This window comes from Chiloscyllium plagiosum, unplaced genomic scaffold, assembly GCF_004010195.1.
Source record: "Chiloscyllium plagiosum isolate BGI_BamShark_2017 unplaced genomic scaffold, ASM401019v2 scaf_64064, whole genome shotgun sequence".
Lineage (NCBI taxonomy): Eukaryota > Metazoa > Chordata > Chondrichthyes > Orectolobiformes > Hemiscylliidae > Chiloscyllium > Chiloscyllium plagiosum.
In genome coordinates, this window is record NW_025188964.1 from 1 (window position 1) to 1766 (window position 1766).

Here is a 1766-nt window from a genome sequence, read left to right on the forward strand (position 1 = left end):
GCATCACCAGCAACCTTCAGAACCCATGAAAGAATACATTTTATTAAAAATTCTCTTGTTCTGTCTCATTTTAACCTGAGACCAAAAGTTGTCTATGCTGGTACTGCTGAATCGTCACTTGTCCCTGGATAAAAGCAAAATTACTGGGGATGCTGGAATCCGAAACCGAAAGAGAAAATGCTGGAAAATCTCAGCAGGTTTGGCAGCATCTGGAAGGAGAGAAAAGAACTTTGACAAAGGGTCAGTTATACTTGAAACGTCAGCTCTTTTCTCTTCTTCCAGATTCTGCCAGACCTGCTGAGATTTTCCAGCATTTCTTTTTTTGTGTTACTTGTCCCTGGTTTGTTTACAGTAATGGACAGCATTTCCACATCACAAATACTTCCCATGGCCCCAGTCATACCTGAAAAGGTCCCCTTTAAAAGGAACTCTTTGATCCTGTTGGCACGTCGCACGTGGAAGGCTTTCGTGATTTCCTGGTTCATAAAACTCTCCTTATTCAGTACATTAGCAACCATCATCCTCAAGTCAAATACTTCCAAGATCTCAGCAATGACAGCAACCTCTATCAGATCCACTTGGTTCTCATTCAAATAGCCTGTGTACAGATATTCAAGTACAGTCTGGAACGGCTTTTTCTGGATCAGGAAGTCCATGGTTACAACAGTCATATATCGATCTCTTCCAGTCACCGGATCTTCTATGTAATCCAAATGAATGGTCAGAAAGCCCCTTGCCCACTTGCTGAGCTGCTTTCCATGCTTTAAGGCCACTTGGCTCATTCTCTGATGGTCTGTCAGGTTCACAGTCTCATTGCTATTTGAAGTTCTCAGTGATACTGGTGGGTTCTTTACAAAAATACTGTCATCCACTCTGAGGTTCTTGGTGTTACCTGCCTGCTCTTTTCTGGGTGTTCTCTTTCCTGTATCATCTGCCTCTTTCTCTCCATCCATGCAAGGCTTTTGCATTAAGTCTATACTGAACAGGTCATAGAACTTGGAACAGGAAGTGGCCAAGTACACTTTGTGAGCGAAGACCTGCTGCCCATCATGAACAATGAAGGTGACATCAGGAGAAATGGGAGTTGAGAAGAGAGTTGCTGGTGTTTCGCCGCCCAATAAAAGGGTATCTGGAACTCTGATAACAACTGGAGGGGGCTTTGGAGGGAGGAAAGGAGCCTGAAGCAGAGGCTTTTGTACTTTCTTAAGGTGTGACTTCCAGAAATGCAGATGGCGTCTTGCAATGAGTGCTGCCCGGATTGAATTGTCAAAGACGTCTTTGATCCCAAACTGCGCAACAACACTGGTCTCATAGTAAGGAATACCAAGCTCCTGTGCAATCTGCTGGCCATCCTCTGGTGGGAGAATATCTGTGGGTTTGATGGGTCTAAAGCGATAAATTAGCACTTAATCCCAACAAGAATGAGACATCAATCTCACGAGCTACTTAAACATTCAATAGCTATGCAAAGTAATCGTGTGTAACCATCCAGTAAAGGCAGACAGACCCATTCTGCAGGATCTCCCACTCAACTGTTCTGAAGGAGTTTCCCATTTTTGTCAGAGCTGAGAGGATTTAATCTTTGGAATTGTCTCCCACTGTGAACAGTGGGCAATGTCATTGAATGAATTTGGGTTTTGATCAATGAGGGAGCCCGGGCTGATGGCAGTTAGACAGGAATGTGGTGTAATCACCACAATCTCAGCACTCATGAGCTGACTGAATGGTGGAGGAGGCTTGGTGGGGCTGGGCTGAACAGCTGACTC

The 1766-nt window shown here is 44.5% G+C and overlaps 1 protein-coding gene across 1 annotated transcript; it reads right to left on the bottom strand.

The window, feature by feature from the left end:
• Positions 1-331: 331 nt before the first annotated feature.
• LOC122545620 (rho-related BTB domain-containing protein 2-like) lies at positions 332-1386 on the bottom strand (the record flags this gene model as incomplete). The annotated part of the gene is made up of 1 exon (XM_043684576.1): positions 332-1386. A coding segment is annotated over one exon (1055 nt), but the record flags the coding sequence as incomplete, so codon positions are not given.
• Positions 1387-1766: the final 380 nt, after the last annotated feature.